This window comes from Rhineura floridana, chromosome 19 (assembly GCF_030035675.1).
Source record: "Rhineura floridana isolate rRhiFlo1 chromosome 19, rRhiFlo1.hap2, whole genome shotgun sequence".
NCBI lineage: Eukaryota > Metazoa > Chordata > Lepidosauria > Squamata > Rhineuridae > Rhineura > Rhineura floridana.
The window spans coordinates 24481855-24498665 of NC_084498.1; the positions used below are offsets into that span (position 1 = coordinate 24481855).

General features: G+C 43.0%; 1 protein-coding gene across 9 annotated transcripts in view; it reads left to right on the forward strand.

Moving 5' to 3' along the window:
- The first annotated feature begins 269 nt into the window (after positions 1-269).
- CIT (citron rho-interacting serine/threonine kinase) overlaps positions 270-16811 on the forward strand; it is a 105568-nt gene continuing 89026 nt past the window's right edge. For all 9 annotated transcript variants that reach the window (XM_061602303.1, XM_061602306.1, XM_061602304.1 and 6 more), the window contains exons 1-9: positions 270-522; positions 2970-3103; positions 3708-3849; positions 6234-6409; positions 6716-6817; positions 7379-7521; positions 9212-9305; positions 12817-13020; positions 14010-14163. In XM_061602303.1, coding sequence (XP_061458287.1) covers positions 3008-3103; positions 3708-3849; positions 6234-6409; positions 6716-6817; positions 7379-7521; positions 9212-9305; positions 12817-13020; positions 14010-14163 — 1111 coding nt within the window. In that variant the 5' untranslated portion in view covers positions 270-522; positions 2970-3007. The remainder of the gene's footprint in view (positions 523-2969; positions 3104-3707; positions 3850-6233; positions 6410-6715; positions 6818-7378; positions 7522-9211; positions 9306-12816; positions 13021-14009; positions 14164-16811) is intronic.

Genomic DNA, 16811 nt, shown 5'->3' on the forward strand with positions numbered 1-16811 from the left:
GCAGGCGTGAGGAACCTTTGGCCCTCCATAAGCTGCTGAACTACAACTCCTATCAGGCTCAGCAAGGGTGGTCAACACTCAGGGATGATGGGAGTTGTAGTTCTTCGGCGTTAGGAGGGAGGTAAGTTTCGCCACACCTGACTGACGCACGCAGGAAACGAGCTCTGATAGGGGGAGGGCTAAAGGCCGTTACGACCGTTGGCCCAGGGGCTTGGCCACGCCCCCTACAGCCTCCCTTTGGAAGGGAAAAGTAGGAGCCGGCATCTAGAACATCAGGCGGGGCCGCGGGGAGAACACCGCCCGCCTCCTTGTGGCGGCATCCCGCGCGAGCGGATTGGCGGAGGCTTCGGCCCACGTGGCTTCGGCCGGCGCGAGGGGCGGCCGTGGTGGCTACGCGCCTCCTCTGTATTGTCCATTCAAACGCGGATGGCGGGAAAGGCGGAAGAGGCGCTTTTGTGAGGCGGGGTTCGTGGCGAGGGGAAAGGGCGCTAAGGCTTCAGGGTCCTCCTTCATGACATGCTGGTGGGTAACATTAGTTTATTAAATTTCTATCCCGCCCTTCTTCCCAAATATATGTGTGTGTGTATATATGTGCACGTAATTGTGAATTATGTGTAAATATTTTTAGGTGGTTAACGGAATCTTTATATCTCGGGTAACGTTGTATTTGTTGCTTTCAAAACTGTCTGTCCGTATTTAAATATATTATATTGTATACATATATATGTATGCAATATAGTATGTAAGTAAATATATGCTGTGTTGGGAACAGCTTTTTTATGTTAGCAGCTGATGAAGGCGGAAGCCGAAACATTTTGGTATTACAATAAAAACCTCTGTTTTGTTCATCACAATTATGTGTGCATATGTATATATAATACAATATGTGCATATATGTATTTCATTACGTTATATACATACATATTACTGTATTATATATTATTTATAAGTTATATGTGTGTGTGTGTATATATATATATATATATATATATATATATATATATATGACAGACAATTTTGATGTTAACGGCTGATGAAGGCGGAAGCCGAATCATTTTGGTATTACAATAAAAACCTCTGTTTTGTTAATCACAGTTACATGTATGTATGTATGTATATATATATATATATGTATATGTATATATATGTATATGTGTATATATATATATATATATATATATATATATGCATGCACACACAGACAGGAAATGTGGTGTGTGTGTGAGTGAGAGTGAGTGAGAGTGAGAGCCAGGCAGGGGGCTTCCAGTCAGGGCTTAAGACTGCTTTGAAAGTCACATATTCTTCCAGGGGCTCGGCCACAAGTTCCTCTGGACCATTGAAAGGCCCCTCTGCGCATGGTCAGGGGTGCTCATTACTATTGTCAGTAACATAAGAAGCTGCTGGATGCCAAGTCAGACCATTGGTCCATCTGGTTCAGCATTGTCTACTCTGACTGGCAGCAGCTCTCCAGGGCATCCCTACCTGGAGGCTGAACTTGGGATCTTCTGCGTGCAAAGCAGAGCCCCTGCTGCTGAGCTACAGCCCTTTGCTGGTTCATTTGTTTTTCTAGTTCATCGTTATCGATGCTGATAGGCAGCAGATCTCCCGGGTTTAAACCAGGGGATATTCCCAGCCTTACCTGGAGACGCTTGGGCTCTTCTGCAAAGGAGATGCTTTGTTGCTGAGCTGCAGCTAGAAAGTTGTCTTATAGTCAGAGCATTGGTCAATCTAGCTCAGTATTTCCTGCACTGACTGGCATTGGCTCTCCAGGGTTTCAGGCAGGGGACATTGCCAGCCCTATCTGGAGATGTTCCTGGGGATTGAACCTGGGACCATGTACAGGCAAATAAGATGCTGTATCATTGAGCTGTGGCCCTTCTCCAAGGTGGGGAGGAAGGTGGATCCCATCTTGTCATGCTTGTTGCCAGAGGGCAATGGAATAGCAGTGGTGAGCAGAATTGTAGAAGGCTGCCTGTGAGCATGGGCAGAGTGTCTATCTTTCCTCTGCAGTTACTGTTGCCTCCTGGCATCCTACCCTTTTTGTCTAGTTGCAGTTTTGTGATGGCAGCGAGGCTGCTTCAGGAATGCTTTGCATCTGTTACCTGTAGCGGGAATTGTATTTGGGGAATCCCAGTAAAGGTCCAGAAATATGTTTGCCTCTGGCAAGTGCGTTCTCTTATTCTGGTGATGTCCCCACTACTTTGTCCCAAATGGGAAACCATCCTGATGTTGTGCTGACTTTGGAAATGCTTGGAAAGCACTGAGGTACCTTGTTGATCTCCAGGGCTTAGTTTGAAATCTGGGAGATTCCAGGCAGAGAAATATGAACACCAGGCAAAACTTTCTTTCTGCATGATTTTTTCACGGTGCACTGGCAGAGAAGCGGATGGTGAAAGGTTGATAGGATCTTCTTACTCCAGAGATCTGAAGGTTAATGGGTAATTTCAATCAGGTGCCTTGATTTTTCAAGGTATGCATTGTCCGTCCTTTGGCACATATTAGTGAGCTCTGGCACATGCAGTATTTTGGGAATTTTGGTTTAACTGCCTTGGTTTTGCATGTCAGGGCCAACCAACTTTCCCTCTTCAGGAGGGAAGTTCTTTACAGTTACCTTTCCAAGTGGAATAAACTGGTAAAATAATTCAGCTGCATAGCAGTTTCCTTGGAGTATCTTGCCACATTGGGTCAAAGGGCTTTGTTTATAAAACAAACATTTTTGTCTACACTGGCGGACTGTCTTCTAAAGGTGTGGCTGGTCTTCCAGATGTTGATGGACGACAATTCCTGTCATCCCTGACTCACTGGCCATGCTGGCTGGGGTTGATGGGAGTTGTAATCCTACAACATATGGAGGCCACAAGCTCTCTATCAATGTTCTGGAGATATAACTGAATTTCATAAAATTGTGGGATTCGAAGGAAACCCAAATATGTTATAGCTTGCTCTTGATATTAATTGTTCTTATGCAGAGTGAAAACAAAACAGCTTGCATCCCGGAATTTTGAAGATGTTGAAGTTTAAGTTTGGGGTGCGTAATCCTGCAGAGATAGGCATGATGGAGTCCATTGCCAGCCGTGCCTCTAGACTTAACCTGCTTTTTCAGGTAAAGTGTTTTTGTTTGTTTCAGATTGTACAAACAATACTAGATTTGCAACAGCCACACAATTAAAAATATTACACTTTTTGTTGTGTTAAGGAGTAATATTTAGTTTGATCAAATTTTGTGGCTGTGTTCAAAATTCTGTACCTCCCTTGTAATAAGAGGTGTCCTCTGTGATGAGGGACCACACTGATTGGTGTTATTAGCTACCAGTCTGCCTCCTGTTGCCAGCCCTAGAGACAAAAGTGGGGTGTAGATGAGAAATATCTGATGCAATGGAACTTGGCAGCAGGCTGTTTTGGGGAGGCTTTGACTACTACATTCCCAAAGGGACTGTCTAGCATCGATCAGGGCAGTGAAGTTACTTCATTGCCTACTACGGCACTGAAGCCGCTCTATACTTGGCGAAAGATGGGCTAAATAAGTATTATAAAAAAAAAGTTCACTGCCTTCAAGTATTCACTGTAAAAGTAAAAAAGGAAACAGCAGTTATGTAAATATGCTTGGTGACCTGTTGTAATGCATACTTCTAATTTTATTAACATCTATGGATTATATGCAAATGTTCTTCCATTCTTGTCTCACTGGTCCTTGCCTTTGTTACCAGGGGAAGCTACCCTCTGCGGCACAACAGCAGATGTCTCCACTTTCCAGGGAAGGGATTTTGGACTCCTTAATGGTGCTTTTTGAAGAATGCAGCAACCCTGTTTTAATGAAAATCAAGCATGTGGCCAACTTCGTTAAAAAGTGTATGTCTTGTTGGCTTGCTGACAGATATTTTTTTAAAAATGGAAAAGTAAATGTATCCTTTACAGGACTTGGTCAGAGTATTGCTCATATGTACTAGCAGCTGTTCTCCAGGCTTTCCGGCTTTCCCAGCCTTACCTGGAGATGCTGGGGACTAAACCCGAGACCTTCTGCATGCATAGCAGCTGCTCTGTCACTGAGCTACGGCCATGTTGCGGTAGAGAAAATCAGGGTACTGACAGGGGTGGTAGTCTTGGGGCTTTCCCCTTTCCCCTATGTAGAAGGTAATATTCTCAAATGGAAGAGTGTGCGTGGTGAATCGAACCAGGAAGATCCTGCTTTGCACACTAATGTGGTACAGTTGAATTTTAATTGTGTTTGTGTGGAACATATCTATTTTTTATTTATAAAAGTATTTATATACTGCTGTCTTGCAAAACATCAGGGCAGTGCACTGCAACATAAAAACATTTAAAAACCATACAAAACAATCATTAAAATGACTGGCTACTAAAAGCATTTAAAACAGCTGCGTAGGCCTGTTGGTGCAAAACAGAAAGCATATACACATACATAGATATATATTTATATATATGTATACTGTATATGTATATTTGTGTGTATATATATGTGTGTGTATATATATATATATATAATTTGTATGGGCGCTAAGTTGGGTGGAAGGAGAGTGTGTGGATGCTGTGAGTTGTCCCTGCTGTTAACCTGGCTTTTCTCTACTGAAAAAAAACCCTGATCGTTAAAAGTATGGATATGTGAATAAAACTTTCTTTTTAAAATTATTTTTACATGCTAAAGTCTGTAATGGGTATGTATATACTTGCAGGTGGGTCAGGTTCAGAATAAGAGCCTGACAGGCTGATCCTGTGAATGTTTATTCAGAAGTAAGTCCCACTGTTTTCAATGGGCTTTACTTCTAATAGGATTGCAGCCGTGGTCCATTGACTTGTGTCTAAGTATGCATGCATTTTTCATGAAGTTTCTAAAGTTAGGCTTGATCATGTGTTCTGCTTGGGCAGTCTTTAATGTACTTATGGATTGCCAACTGCTCTGGATGGAGGAAGAGATTTGCACAGTGTAAATCGGGCAGCCAATGCCGTGCCCTCTAGATGTTGTTGGACTACAGCTCCCATAATCCCTGACCGTTGGCTGGGGTTGATGGGAGTTGTAGTCCAACAACTGGAGAGCACCATGTTGGCTTCCCCTGATGTAAATGGTAGGACAGGGGACAGGTATTCATTGCTTATTGGCTGAATCCTACCTTCGGTTTGGAGGTTGGAAATTTACCTCTGTGTGCCACAGTGTACCACTGATGATATAATCAGTCTCACCTATGTTGCCACTGCCTTTATTTCCTATATTTTCACCTAGAGGTGCAGGAAGGAGGCTGTTTCTGCAATTCCCCTCAATATGTCTGCCCTCTCAACTTTGAGACTCTCTGTGATATCCCATTCTGAGAAGTCTCATTAAGACTCCTTGTTAACTGTTTGTGTTTATTTTATTTATTTATTTATTTTGTTGCATTTATATACCGCCCATAGCAAGTAGCTCTCAGGGCGGTAAACAGAATAGCAATTACAGCAATGTACATAGCATTTCACAGAATGACATAAGTAAAAGGCAGGTCCTTTCTCTAAGGAGTGTGCATTTTAAATGTAAAGGGGGGGAGGCATAGTCCCAGGCTGTGGTCTGAAAGCACATGAGGGCACCACCTTACTGAAGCTAAGCAGGTCTGCCTCTGGTCAGTGCCTGGGTGTGAGACCGCCTGCGAACTACATGTATGCCGCCTTGGGTTTCTACGATGAGAGAAAGGCAGTGTATAAATTTAATAAATAAATAAATAAAACGTGAGTAGAATATGAATCAATGCAGTTACACATGCTTAATTTTTATTTCACTTGGGTATAAAAAGAAACAGGTTAACTCAAATCGTAGAAGTGGTTGGCTTGTAGTTGGGGTCTGAAGCAAGCAAGCAAGCAGTGATTTCATGTTCTAGTCAAGATGCAGCAAGAGAGAAACAGTGATGGCGGCAGGAGATCTATAGGTGGCTCAGAGAAGAGTCAGGAATTAAAATTGTGTTCGGGGTTGCATCAGAATATGAGGGCTGAGAGTCAAGGGAGGGAAGACCATGGGAGACTTTGCATGTAAGGTCATGGCTATGTGTTGGATGAGAAGAGGCGTAACAGGTTCTGATCCATGAGAGACATCAACAGTCTTGGTTCCAGAGATTTGGACTGAGGAGAGGATGTGGGAACAGTTTTATTGATTGGATGGCCAAGGTTATTTATGCCAAGTTCTATCTTGCACCTCAGTGTTTGCTTCTCCCACCCGCACCCCTAATGTAAGGTGTCTGCCTAATCTTGCACAGATTCAGATTCAATAGAAGAATTCCGGGAACTCCAGCCCAGCATGAAGGACTTTGAAGTCAGGAGTCTGGTGGGATGTGGTCACTTTGCAGAAGTGCAGGTAGTGAGAGAGAAGGCAACCGGCGATGTCTATGCCATGAAGGTGATGAGCAAGGAGACTTTGGTGGCCCGGGATCACGTACGTTCCTGTTCTGATTTTATAGCGTACAAATTCTTTGTAACCTTTCAGTACAGCAAATAACCTTTGGCAGGATATGCAGTCAGAGGCAAGTTACATATCCCACTCTCACTTTCCCTGTGGACTGCATGTATCTGCATGAGGGCTGGGAACTTGCTTTTTAAAAAATAGGAAGGGCTGACATTTCCAGAAAATGAATACTAGGTCCATGATAGATGAAAGGATCTGGCCGTAAATGCAAGTGACTGTCCACACTTTATTTTTCCTCCAAGGGTTTGATGATTTATTAATATTTACTCCTCACAGGTGTTATTCTTTGAGGAAGAGAGGAATATACTCTCCCAGAATACGAGCCCTTGGATTCCACAGCTGCATTATGCTTTTCAGGACAAGAGGAATCTTTATTTGGTGAGTTTTGTGTTGGCAGCCTCACTTTACGTAGCCTGACAGCTTTCACCCTTGCAGTCTGGGCATTGCTGACTTCTAGGAACTATTGGATAGATTCTGATGATAGTGCGCTCACTTTAAAGCAGTTACTGGGAGGAAACTAGATTAGTCATTAAATCTTCCTGTTCGGAAAGGTGAGGGCTTTCTATAGAACAGTTAACTGCCTGCTTGTTTTTACTGCTGCTGATAAAAAATATTGGCCACTACTGATAACTCTCATGGGATTTTATCTCCCAGCAAGTATTTAACATAAAATTGAGCCGACCTTTTTCATACGTCTCCAATAAAGGGGATTTGCTAGTGAGTTGCAAGTGAGAAACACGTATGCACTATTGCAAGATCTCTTCTGGAAAGATGTTGGTATTTTTACTCTTTCGTTCTGTTGAAACTGCATATATTCTGAACACAGAAATTGTTCTTTAAATTCTCATATGGTTGATACTGTGTATAGTAGAAGAGCTTCACAAACCTTCATTGTCCTTTTTTGTCTGTGTGGTCTATTTGCTTTGAAATTGTATGAAGGTGATGGAATATGAGCCTGGAGGGGATCTACTGTCATTCCTAAACAGATATGAGAATCAACTTGATGAAAGCGCTGTTCAGTTTTATATAGCGGAGATAGTTTTGGCCATTCACAGTGTCCATCAAATGGGCTATGCCCACCGGTAAGTGAGTTGCTCTGTTTTGTACCAGGAGTCTTAACACAACATTAGGAACAAGTAGTTCTGGAAATGATTGACAAGAACAGTTTTGGAAACTACTGATACTGTGTTCTAGATGCATCTGGGAATGGCTTTCTTAAGGTAGTTCTTGGACTGCTGGGATTCAGGCACCTACTCGCAGAGCTTGGAAAAGTTACTTTTTTGAACTACAACTCCCATCAGCCCTAGGGAACATGGCCACTGGATTAGGCTGATGGGAGCTGTAGTTCAAAAAAGTAACTTTTCCAAGCTCTGACTCTAGGCATGCTCAGTGTGTTTTCCGAATTAGAACAACAGGCCCTATTGCTGTATTATCAGCTTTTGAAACTCCCTTCAGTATAAGAAACCACAGAACAACTCATTAATATGTGGTACAGGAATTAATTAGCTGCTCCCATGCAACTCTCCCCTGGAAAAGGGGTTGGCACAGTCATAAAACTGCCAGTTCCTTCATCGTGATTTAGGAGTTAAGATTGGGCCATGGCATTATGTACTCCCTGTCGCCACCTTGTCTCCTTAAACCATGGTTAAGACTTACATCAGCACCAGCTTCACCTATAGCTGAAGTTCAAGTCCTGCTTAATAGAAAATCATAATACCTGTGCTGGTGAGGAACAGGATTTGCTTTGTGGGTGTAGGGGAGGAAAAAGTGGCAGAAGGGCTTCCTGAAGTGGTCAGTGCTCACTGTCCCCTTGAGTCTTGGGCATCGCTCTCACTCTGTCTGTCCAACTATCTATCTATCTAATCTAGCTAGCTATCTAGCCAGCCAACCAGCCATCTACCTAATAACAGCTGCTTTCTTTTGGGGGTGTTTGGCTTTCTGATACATAAATTAAAACTCTAGGAAATGAAAAGTACAAAATCTCAAAACAATTTTGCGTTAATTGTTCTCGTTTCAAAATGAATGTAAAATTTTCATTGCAACCTAATAGCTGCATATAGCATTAAATATCTGGATAATCATTCCAGATCAGCCTTTCCTTTCTTGTTCGTTCATTGATGTGGTCCCAGCAGCTTGCATTTATTATTCATCTCTGGCGAAGACATCTCAGTGACTTTATTGCCTAAGCTCTAGAGGGGGAACACAACCTAAAGCAAGGGCTGTGATCAACATAGATGCCTCCATGGGGAGTTAAGAAGGGAAAGCCAGCTTACAGCTTTCAACCAGGTGGAATTGAAAGAGATTTCCAGGTGACCTGCTTGAGTAGCTCAGTGGTAGAGCATCTGCCTTGCATGCAGAAGGTCCCAGGTTCAATCCTTGGCATCTCCAGGCAGGGCTGGGAGAGACCCCTGTCTGAAACCCTGGAGATCCTCTGTTAGTCATTGTAGACAACACTGAGTTAGATGGACCAATAGTCTGCTTGGTATAAGGCGGCCTCCTAGGTTTCTCCTGTGTTCATCTGAAGGTATCTGTTCTATGTTTGCAAATGCACCTTTCTTTTTTTGCACCTCTCTCTTCTGCAGTGTGCCTGCTCTCTATCTGGGATGCACTTGCTATGTGGTACTGCGGAGAGCTAGTCTGAGTAGTTCTTGTTGGGCTACATCTTTAGTTTCTTATCGTTCTGATGATTTCTGGAATATGTTGTGTGTTAGGGAAGCATTTGCGGTCTGATTCAGAGAGCTTCTACTGATTGTTTTGTGTTTTTATTTACAGAGATATTAAGCCAGAGAATATCCTTATTGACCGGATGGGACACATTAAGCTGGTGGACTTTGGGTCTGCTGCCAAACTGACAGTGGATAAAATGGTAATAAACATCTTTGGCTTGCCTAGAATGAATGGGCAACGTAAACCCTTATTTATTTTTGGCTGTTTGTGTTTTTGTTGTAGTTGTCACAGGAGGAACCTGTGGGAGCGGTCAGTAAAATATATGTACAGTGTAGCACTTTTTTTTTAAGAAAAAGTATATTTACTAGGGGCTGTCAGCCCTGCTCACTTTGCTCGCCAACCCCCACACCCCCTCTGCCATGCTGCCCCTATCACTCCCCCACTGTCTGCCAGGTGCCCCAACTGTCTCCTCACCAATCCCACCCCAACCCCGCCACACACGGGTCACCAGAACCACCCATGTGCACACTGGTCTCCAAACCTACCCCCTACCCCTCCCAGGGTCTCCAAACCTTCACTCCCTACTTACCTTATGGCCTTGCTGCTGCTGCTGACTTGTCGACTAAGCCCCCTGCCACCCCTTTCGTCATTGTCACTGCCTTCTCCTCACTGCTGCCATCGCAGCCAAGGTGTACCTCCTTGCCTGGAAGTGTCATGCTACCGGTGAACGCTTCAGCGCAGGCATGTGCCTGTGTAGAAACATTCATGGGTAGCATGACACTTACAGAAATATAATACTGTAAGAAATGACCACTTTGGGGGTAGAGGCCACAAATGCAGCACACAGGGCATGAGTTGGCCAGCTCTCGTGTACGGATAACCGTTTGACAGACAACAAATACAATTATTAATAATAACGCTCGAGTACAAATTGTCTCTGATTCATATTCAGAAAGTGCAGGCGTTTGAAATTCCTTATCCGTGAGTTAAGAGTGTGTTACATATTAATTAATCATAGGGGGTTCCACTTAAGTTGGTGCTGTTTCTTAAACTGCTGCACTTTACTCCTGAAGAGAGAGATGTGTTTCAATGGAAAGAAACTGAAGCAGCAGATAATACTGACAATAAGCAGCGCCTACCTTGGTTCTTGAGTTTAATGGTGTGCCTGCTAAATTGGGAAGAAACTGAAATGGGTAATTAACTGAGGTCTTATGGATGGTGAGTAATGGTCTTTTTGATTACAGTTAGAACTGTTTGTCTCTTGTGATGGTAACAAGCGCTTCTTGATTAAACTGATTTAACTGATACGATTTGATATTGAACTGAATATTGGCTAATTATTCTTTCGGTTTCATTTGCCTGTACTGGCCTTGAGTATATAAGATTATTAGATTCTTCTGCTAATTTTTCTTTTAAAAGCCCATTGGAAATGTTAAACTAACAACATTTACTAATGAGTATTTATTTAAAAGAGCAGTGGTTTTCATACTGTGTTCTCAGTAATGTCAGACTGGCTTCTTTTAAAGGAGAGAATTGTCCCTGGCAGTCCAGGAGAGTGCTGGATATGTTGTAGGTCACACTTGCAGTTCAAGATGGGCAAGCGATGAGGCTGGTGTTCCTGCGTATGTTGAACATTATGCCTGTTGGTTTAGCAACAAACAATGATATGTCCCAGAAACCTTTGCAACACGCAGGACAGATGTAATGCACTCTGTGTGGGGCTGCTCTTTGTGACAGTCTGGAAGCTTCAAACTGGAAGCAAAATGGAAATAAAGAATGCTTGCAGGAGCCAGATACCTATTGTGTATCAGCTACTCTGGATGCCAGTGTGCTTCAGGGTTCAATGTAAGGTGCTGTGTTGGCCTTTAAAGCCCTAAATTGTTTGGGACAAAGCTATCTAAAAGACCACCTGCACACAAATATGCCTGCCTGGGCTTTAAGATTAGTGTACAAGGCTCTGTCCTCTGGTCCATGTGTGAGAGCAGTTAGATTGGTGAGTACTACAGACATGGCCTTCTCTGTGATGGCTCGGTACCTCTGAAATGCCTTCCTCACATAAATTTGTATTGCCCCCGCTCTGTCCTGTAGGAAAACCCTGAAGAGTTCTTTTAAAAAATCTGGTCAGCATTTGGGTAACTTGTTTATGGTTGTTGATGTTACTGTTGCTAATTGTTTTTTAAGTCTTGGCATGTTAATCTTGCATTTTGTTGATTTGTTGTAACCTTCCTTGGAAAGGGTGAGCTAGAAATCCATCTGCTAATAAATGTTCCTGGCTCCGAGCATGTTGAAGGAGGCACCTTGTAATGCTGTTCAGGACCTTAGGAGTGGGAAAGGTATCAAGACCATCTCGCCCTACTCCTACCCACCCCAACCTTCCTTTGCTATGTTATCTAGCACTACAGGGCTGCCAGCTCCAAACCTGAGGGTTATAGCAGTGCTAATCCCACTCAGAGTAAATCCACTGAAATTAATGTCATAGTGAACTCGGGTCCATTAATTTCAATGGGTCTACTCTGAGTAGACTTTTAGTTGGCTACAACCCTGGGTATTTTGTAGCTATATAGCAGGGTGTATGTGTGGAGGGACACAGTTCAGGAGACTGGAAAGGCCTCTTCTCCCCCTCCAGTCCTTTTTTAAAGACCCTTGTTCCTCTTCTCATTTTGTAGGCTCAAATGTATTCAGGGCATCCTCGAAGTCTATAGAAGCCACTGCTATATTTTGGGTGGGATAGGCATTCAGCAACTTGAGACTGATGGGAATGCTGACATTTCTTCAGCATTTCTTCGGTTGCAATTTCTTCTGCTGTTAGTGAAGATAGGGTTAATGGCATTGTTGAGTGAGTGAACCTTTTGTTTCTTACAAACTGCTTCTGATACATTGGACACTGTATGCAGTAGTGACAAAGAGGAAACCATGGTTAGCATTAACCATGACTAAAGCTGGCGCTGACATAAATGCTCACCGTGGATAATTCACGCAGGGCATTTTCCTCTTTCAACAAGTCTTTTAAGTAGAGACCTTATCCCAGCCTGTGTCTGCATTGGAATTGCTTTTTAAGATGTTTTTGAAGTTTTTTAAGAAGATGTTTTGTTTTAAGATGTTTTAAAGTGCTTTCAGTGTGTTTGTTTGCTGACCTGGGCTCCCTCTGGAAGGAGGGGTGGGATATAAATTTAATAAATAATAATAAATTATTCTTGGAGAGGAAATTGGCTGGCAGGAAAGAATGTATGATCTCGCAGTCTTCTCAAAATCCTTGTTATGACTGAAAAGACCTCCTACATAGCACATGCTCCCCATCTTTCCTTCTCAGTTCATCTAAGTAATGTATTAAGCATGTAGTCCATTATTTTCTTATCCAGGAATGTCCCTTGCATAGAATGTAATCTTGAATTACTTTAGTAATTAATGTGAGGAATGGTTGGTTTCTGGAGATGATGATTGAATTTATGTCCTGCTCATTCTCCCGAAGGAGTCCAGGGTGGCAAACACATCAGCACAACCTTTTAACAACAACAAAAAAAGTAATTTAAAAACAGTTACAGATGAAAACATTCTTCCAGCCAGCGATCTCTGGGGTTTGCCAGGAGCAGTCTCCTTCAGCCACCAAATGCCTGGGAAACAGGAATTTTTAAAAATGCCTCCTGAAAGTCAATAACGATGGAGAGTAGGATAAACTATAATTCCACCAGTTATGATCTTCTCTTTTCCAGGTGAATGCTAAGATGCCAGTTGGCACACCAGATTATATGGCCCCGGAGGTGCTCACAGTTTTGAATAGTGATGGCAAGGGGTTGTGTGGACCAGAATGTGACTGGTGGTCTCTAGGGGTGGTTGCTTATGAAATGATGTATGGAAAATCTCCGTTTACTGAAGGGACCTCAGCTAAAACCTTCAACAACATCATGAATTTTCAGGTACAAACAAGGCTCCTCTTATTTATTTATTTATTTGATTTGTATACCGCCTTTTCTCCCAGTAGGAGCCAAAATAAAGTTAGAAGCTGCTTAGTACAAATAAAGTTGGAAGCTGCCAAAACCTCCAGGAGTTTGACTATTTAGTCCTGCATCTGTGTACGTTGATTAGCTTTCACTCGTTATTTTCTGCTCTACCAGTGCTTTGGGAGTAATTGACAGATGTATTATTGGCAACGGGAACATCGTGAAATTAGTACTGATTAGCCAACACTAGAACTTCATTCAATCATATCTTTAATTCTACCTAGAGCTATATATATTTTGCATGATTAAAGATGTTCTGTGCCATTAAGCCAAATTCTGTGGCAACTAAGGTGAGATCCTACGATCTGTATGCAGTGTTAATGATTTACCTTGCATTACTCTGTCTGATTCTGTTACCTTTGGAAGTGGGCACTAAAGCCCCATCCCCAGTCCCTGGAAATCTAATTTGGCAAGTTCTCCAGCGTCTGAGGTTTCATCAGGTATTGTCACTATGGTTTCAAGCATTTCTTTGCATATGGCAGTGAGATGGAACCTGTGTCCTTCCAGATGTGGTTGGACTACAACCCCTATCATCCTTAACCATTGGCTGTTCTAGCTGGGACTTATGGGAGTTGGAGTTCAACAACATCTGGAGGGGCCTATGCCTAGCATAAGGGCTAGAAACAGGCTTTACTAAAAAAGAAATATGAGGTTCTGTATTTTTCAGCTAATAAGAATATTATTAGCATCCAGATAATTGCGGAATCTGTGTACCTGAAAGGCCTTTGGAGTTGTGTCTCCTTTTACCTTTCTAATCGAATGGAAGATTCAAAAGCAGTTAGCAGTACAGCACAAGAGGATGCTGTTCAAAGAAATACAGATTCAAATGTCCCGCTGGGGGTATGCAAGCTTTTTGAATACCAGCCCTCAGCTTTTGGTAAGATTTATTTTTGCTTCAACTTCAGAGGTTCCTGAAGTTCCCTGAGGATGTGAAAGTCAGCAATGAATTCCTTGATCTGGTGCAGAGCTTACTATGTGGGCAGAAAGAGAGACTAAATTATGAAAACCTCTGCTGTCATCCATTCTTTTCTACAGTTGACTGGAATCGCATTCGTATCTGTGAGTAACATGCTGTTGATGAAATTTAGGCCCTTGATTGGTGGCTAGTTGTGTTTCGTGGGGCATAATCCAAAGGTGCATGATGCAGTAACCTCCTAAGAAGCCTTCTGGGATGCTGCTGCCTTCATTCATGTCCATCATGTGTAACACCTTGAGAACTGTCATGGCAGAAAAGCAGCGTAGGCATGGAATAAAGAGAGACAGTAATCCACAAAGTGAATTTTGTTGATATTTTCACTAAACTGGCAAAAATACTTTTTTTTCACAGTATGGGACGAAATGAGATGCACAGTCAAGGATTTGTTCTGCTTTGTGCTTTGAAATATGCTGCACATATTTGAGGTTCTCTGTAATGATGGAAGCAGCTTGGGTGGGTGAAATCTTGTCAGATGGTAAGTTGAGAGAGATGGACTGCATAAATCTTCCTTTCCTGTTCATCGGGAGAAGGTTTTTAGTCATCACAAGTGACCAAAGGAATAGCTGTTTATAAGCCAGAATAAAGAAACTTTAGTTTTGAGTGAGCATATTGGCTAGGGTTAGCCAACTAGTGCCCTGCCGGCAACGAACAACCCTCCATAATGATTTCCTCCGGTCATCAATAAGTCGTTGTAACTGAGCAGAGGCCCTCCACATGTTGTTGGACTGTAACTCCCATCAGCCCCAATCAACATGGCCAAGAATCAAGGGTGATGGGAGTTGTAGTCCGCAACATCTGGACGGCTACAGGTTCCCCACCTTTGGTGTAAAGAGCCACGTACTCTAATTTCGTTCTTTAGACAGTGCCAGCATTGTTGTATAACATAGACACACCGTCCCTTGCAGAGTGCCTGAAGGGACCAGACTCAGATGCTTGTGGGCCCCTTCTGCTTGAAATGGCAGACTGACAGGATCGGGTTGGCTGCCAAGTCTGTAGGATGCCACAGTTCTTGTCATGTGGATAAAAATTGTTTTGTGAGCAGCAGCCATAGACAGCTCTTTATCTTCAGAAAACTTCTTCTCCTTGGCATTTCAGTTAGTAAACACTTAATTGCTCCATTGCTTTTAGATGATGTGATTACAGTTTGTCTTGCCTATCTCTGCCCCACAGGTCCTCTGGCCTCTTTGGTGTCTCTTGTATTCCCATTTTCCTCTGGTTCTGAGATTCTCTTGGTCTTGTTCTTTTAATTGTAATTGTGTGGATGTTGCTGCATTTGAAGCATTAGCCGTATTGAATTTTTTAGGAAAGGCAGGATAAAAATCTTAAATTGATAAATAGGCAAGAGAGTCTGAGACTGGAAGGGAGATCTTGCACGCTCAGTCTTCCTAATAATTAATTATATGCTGCTTAATATTTTTAAAGTCTTTAATTGTGTCTCAGATGAATCCATCCACTGAGGGGAAACTTCAAAGATCATTTTGGCGTATAAAAAAGGTAAAGGTGTCCCCGTACTTGTAGTGCGAGTTGTTTCCGACTCTTATAAGCAGTATATAAATCTATAATAATAATTCCCCAAGGAAAGAATCTAATCAACCTAAGTGGAAATGCCCTCTTCTTTGAGTTTGCAGCAGTTTGCTGTTTTCCTAACAGGTTTACCTCCCATTTTCTCATAGGGGATCCCCTCCAAGGTATGACCCAAGATGTCAGTAGCATCTAAAATGATGTCAAGAGCAAGCTGCTGGGGCCAGAGCTCACTTTATTGTCCATCTGTCATTATAACAAGATGGTCTGATCTTAGTATATCCTGCGTGTGACAGGCTGTCCGAGTCCATTCCCATCCCTTGTTATGCAGAAGGCTTTCTTGCTTCCAAGAGTCGATGAAACTGACATGAAACGACTTAAGTCTCGCCAGGAGAGGAGGATTTGTATCCCAGGCTTTGGACTGAAAGCTGGGTTGATGCCACTGATTTGCTTTGAACAGCCACTGATTTGCTTTGCCAGTCCAAGAGGCTTATCTTGGACTGGATTTAAGAAACCAAGAAAAAAGGACCAGATGTGCCAGATTAAGGCAGTTGCCAAATATGGCTGACATCACCATAGACTAGGGCTACATCCACGTGTGTCTGAGCAGGTATGCCCTTGTAGCAGGTCTGGGGAACATCTGGCCTCCAGGTGATGTTGGACTGCATCTTCCATCAGCCCTAGCCAGCATGGCCAATGACCAGGGATGATGGGAGTTGGAGTGTAGCTGCATCTGGAGGGCCAGAGATTCCCTATCCCTGCCTTATAGAACTTGTCTCTTCAGGTTGCCTTGCGAATTGAGAATGTGAGGACAATACTTTTTCTTTTTTAGATAAGGCAGCAGACCAATAACCTGGCAGTACAGAGGAGGAACTTGGGGGCTCTCTCAGTGACAAATTGTTCAGACTGAGAGATGTCAGTAGGTCTGACAGTCTTTATGCCAGCTATTGGCACCAGATGGGCCCTCTAGTAACCTCCAACTTCCCAGTCCAGGTGGACTGTGGACTGTGCTGCGTGTCTCCAGGCTGGAACTGCCTGCAGTTCTGTCCTTTGACCAGGACCCCTGCTGGAGCAGAGAGACAACGTCTGGTCCACAAGGAGCCGTGTTCAAGTTCTCCAGCACCTGAATAACAAAGGCTAGCGAAGGGGATGAGGAAGGTTATTGCTTTCAGATAGTAGCAGGGATTCAAGGCTCATTTTCCTGGCAAAC